General features: G+C 45.6%; 1 protein-coding gene across 1 annotated transcript; it reads left to right on the top strand.

Annotated features, from left to right (window-relative positions):
* The first annotated feature begins 2,806 nt into the window (after nt 1-2,806).
* LOC135887528 (uncharacterized) lies at nt 2,807-3,241 on the top strand. Its single transcript, XM_065415257.1, has one exon. The coding sequence runs from the start codon at nt 2,807-2,809 to the stop codon at nt 3,239-3,241; it is 435 nt and encodes a 144-aa protein (XP_065271329.1).
* Nucleotides 3,242-3,877: the final 636 nt, after the last annotated feature.

Here is a 3,877-nt window from a genome sequence, read left to right as displayed (position 1 = left end):
ACGAGCCTCTCTTTCACAAACATACACAAACAGGCCCTGCGCTAGCTTCACACAGTTCCTGCTTGGCAAACAGAGAAGGTGGTTACCAATTTTACAGACTGCTTCTTCTCTCCTGGTCTGTTCTTCTCAGCCCTCTGGTCTGTCTCGGATTCCCCCGAAGCAAGGCCTCGGTTGCCTTGAGACCCCTCTGGTTCACAGTCCTACTCGAGCCCACGGAGCAGAGTTTTGGTTACTCCATCTAGGCTAACAGCGTTGCTTCTTTATGCGTCAATTAAGGAATCCCAACAGTAATTTAATTTGCTTGATTTTTATGCTCTTTTTCCTCAAAGGAGTCATATGTCCTCAAAGGAGTCATGGCTTAAAAGCATGCCCAGTAGGTGTGTGGTTACTAATTTTTACCTAGTTAGTATTTTTAGAAGGGGCAGGAGGGATGATACCGAACGAAGGTCACCTCATGTCTACTCACTCATCAATCATTCACTCTGGCTCTCTATGTGACGTTCCTGCTGTAAGGTCACTATAACCAGGTTGACCTGTGCGCCATGCTGGAACTTTATACATGTGATATTTATTTTTGCATCGGCCCATATTTGCTGACCAATAGGTTCAATATCGATCGTACACGCAGACTTTGACAGTTTTTTATTAAATTTGCTTCTGCTTAAAGGGAGCTTGCTCCCAGGTTCCTTTGCAGCCATTCAGCCATATTTAAGTCGTGGCAAGTTATGCTCTCACCATTCATTCAGTATGGCCACGCCAATTTGGCACCATCCCAACAGTTGGGATGTGTTTGTCAGGGCCCTCAAGACGTGGACTCTGCAAAAAAAAATCTGTCTATTTAATGGTTTGAGGAGACCTTTTGCTTAAATTTTGAAATTGTTTGCGTAACAAGTTTTTTTTATTGACATGTTATTGTTAGAGTAACCCAAATAAATAAGGAGAGAAAGTATGGCGATTTTTCAGGAACACTTCATGGACACATGATAGGGTTCCCAAAGGCAACTGAAAGACTGGCCAATTGGACGGCTGTTGTTGTACCACTTGAAGACCACTCCAGACTTCAGTAATTATTGATTTTTGGAGTGTTTTACTAACCAGTTGCAGACGTGTGTAAATGCTTCAGACTAAATAAAGTAAAACGGCTCTTGTAGTGTACTGTTTGGGCCAATCATCTATCAGTCGGACAGACGTGGCTCCATTGATTTATTCCCTGCCACCGCCTCACCAAGAGTAATAGTTACCAAGAGCTTTGGGTTTTTAGAACCATGGTAACAGGGAGGCCATCACCCTTTTAGTAGTGAGTAAGAATTATGCACCCTCTCAAGCTCCTCCTGGTGTTCCCTTCTTGTTATCAACAGCACCTGGCTTGGTTTGAGTTTAGGACGGTTGACTTTCATCCGGGAACTGCAACCCTGGATCTGACCGGAGCTCCATCTAGTCTGGGATCCTCTCCCTGACAGAGGCTAATACAAGAAATCTCAAATATCTAATTATGGTCTTTCTCGACTAGCCAATGAATCTGGGGTAAGGGTGTTAGGCACCCAACTCTCATTGAAAATCAGTGGGACCTACGCACCTAACTCCTTTAGGTTCCTTTGAAAATCCCTGCCTGGGAAAACAAGGAGGAATGGAGTTGAGAAACAGCTTCCTGACAGATACTGCAGCCCCAGATATCTCAAATCTCAACATCTGAGGTTTTTTTGTTTTAGAAATATGTGTAAATGTACGCAGAGAGCAATCAGGTGGGAACATTTTCTTCATCATTCAGACATTTATAGAGTTCTCCTCCTTCTGGGCTCCATTATAAATTCATAGGGTACGTCTACACAGCAAAAAAAGACCCATGGCAGTGAGTCTAGGAGCCTGGGTCAACTGACTTGAGCTCATGCTGCAGGGCTAAAAATAGCAGTGTAGACAAACCGACTCGGGTTGGAGGCCAAGGTCAGAGACCCTCCTTCCTTGCTGGTTTTCAGAGACTGGGCTCCTGCCCGAGCCCGAATGTCTATACTGTTATTTTTAGCCCAAGTCAGTGGATCTGGGCTCTGAGACTTGCTGCTGTGGGCTATTTTTTTTTCTGTTATAGATGTACCAATGGATTCCAAAGCCAGAATGGACCATTGGGATCATCTAGTCTGACCTCCTGTATAATACAGTCCACAGAACTGCCCCCAAATAATTCACCCTCCCTATGGTTCTGTCACCCTCCCACACTGTGTCACAGGTCCAGTTTTGACTGTAACACCTTTGGGGGCAAGGGAAAAGTCTTTTTGTGTTTCATGTGGCATGCTGGGCCCTCTTTTAGTTAACAGCATATAACAATGTTCATAAGAATCCTAAAAAGCTGGCACAGTCCCTTAAGGGTTTGTTAAGGCAATTAGAGCCACAGAAAAAAAAATGTAAATGAATGATGAGTGAATCCATTGAAATAAATAATAAATGCAATGATAACATGATTAATAAACTGATAAGGGGCAGCAGGAGTCCTTTATAACCCCATAAAATCACCATGTCATTCCAATTTTCCAACTCGTTCTTCCCAAGTGTCAACGAGCAGGTGGGGTATTACGATCCCTTTCGTTTCTATGAGGGAGGGAATGGCTCACAGTTCCACATTGTGAGGCTCTGGAGTCGGTACACGCACCACCGCTACGTGACCAGCCAGGGCATTGTCCCAGCCAGCCAATCACAGGGCTCAGGTTACCCCTCATTTGAATGCTGGCAATTATATAAGGGTGCCACTGAGGGGAGGCTCATGGCATTCGCAGATGGTGAGGTGAGGAAGTGAGACGGGGAGCGGAACAGCACAATGGTGGCTACTCAGAGAGGGAAGAAAAGAGGCCAGAGGAAAAGGAAGCCCCAGCGAAGGAAGGCCACGTGTAGGAAGCCACAGATAAAGCAGAAGAAGCTGCCACTCAAGGGAGGGAGGAAGGTGAGGCACAAGCCTGCAGTGAGGCAGGTGAGGCGAGGCCGGGGGCTGAAGCGCCCATATGATTTGTATGTGTCTAAGATGCTAAAGCAGCTGCATCAGGACAAGGTGCCCATGTCAGCCAAGGCCAAGGGAGCGATGATTTCCTATGTGAGGAAGGTCTACAACAAGGTGTCCTCGGCAGCAGAGTGCCACAGAAAGAACAGCGGCTGCTGCACCATCGGCTCGAAAGAGCTACAATCTGCCCTGAGGCGGGTGATGCCAAAGAAAGTGGCCAAGCATTTGGCCACTTCCATCAACAGCAATTCTCCATAGGGAAATGCCCCCTTCCCTTCCCCCCATAGGCTGGTATAAGAGAAGAGAATAATAAAGGGAGAAGGGAGAGGTACAAACTCCAGCCTGAGAGAGACCTCAAAGCCCATCTGATTAAAAATCTGACAATGCCTTAAAGATGCCTAGCAATCCTGCACTCTGATCCACACAGGGAGACCAACCTTTGATTTTTCCTACAAGAGACTCAGTTACAGAATATACCAAATGGGTAAAAATGAATTTCCATCACTAATCAGAAGAGGCCACCCTATTGCTGCCTTGAGTGAGTGAGAGACACAGACCTCTATTGAGACTACCACTTCTGGACCCGATCGAGACCTGTTTTCACTGGAAAGCAGAGGTTATCCTGCTTCAAACTGGATCAGTGACAAAGATTTGGGCAGAAGACACCCTCACGCTGATGATGAAATGAGCAAGAGACTTTCCATCATAGTAGGTCCTGAACCATAAAGACTCAGAAGAGAGATTTGCCATCATGAGCAATGAAAGGATTGCATTGGGGATTTTCCTAAGAGGAAAAGTGATATCTTGTGATTATAATAAAGCAGGATTTTAAGCAGCACTTTTTTATTGTAATGTATATTGGGGAATAATGAGGAGGGTGAGTTGCGCTTCAGA

This window comes from Emys orbicularis, chromosome 13 (genome assembly GCF_028017835.1).
Source record: "Emys orbicularis isolate rEmyOrb1 chromosome 13, rEmyOrb1.hap1, whole genome shotgun sequence".
Taxonomy (NCBI): domain Eukaryota; kingdom Metazoa; phylum Chordata; order Testudines; family Emydidae; genus Emys; species Emys orbicularis.
Note: the sequence above shows the minus strand (reverse complement) of the source record. Positions and strands in the feature narration are given on the sequence as shown.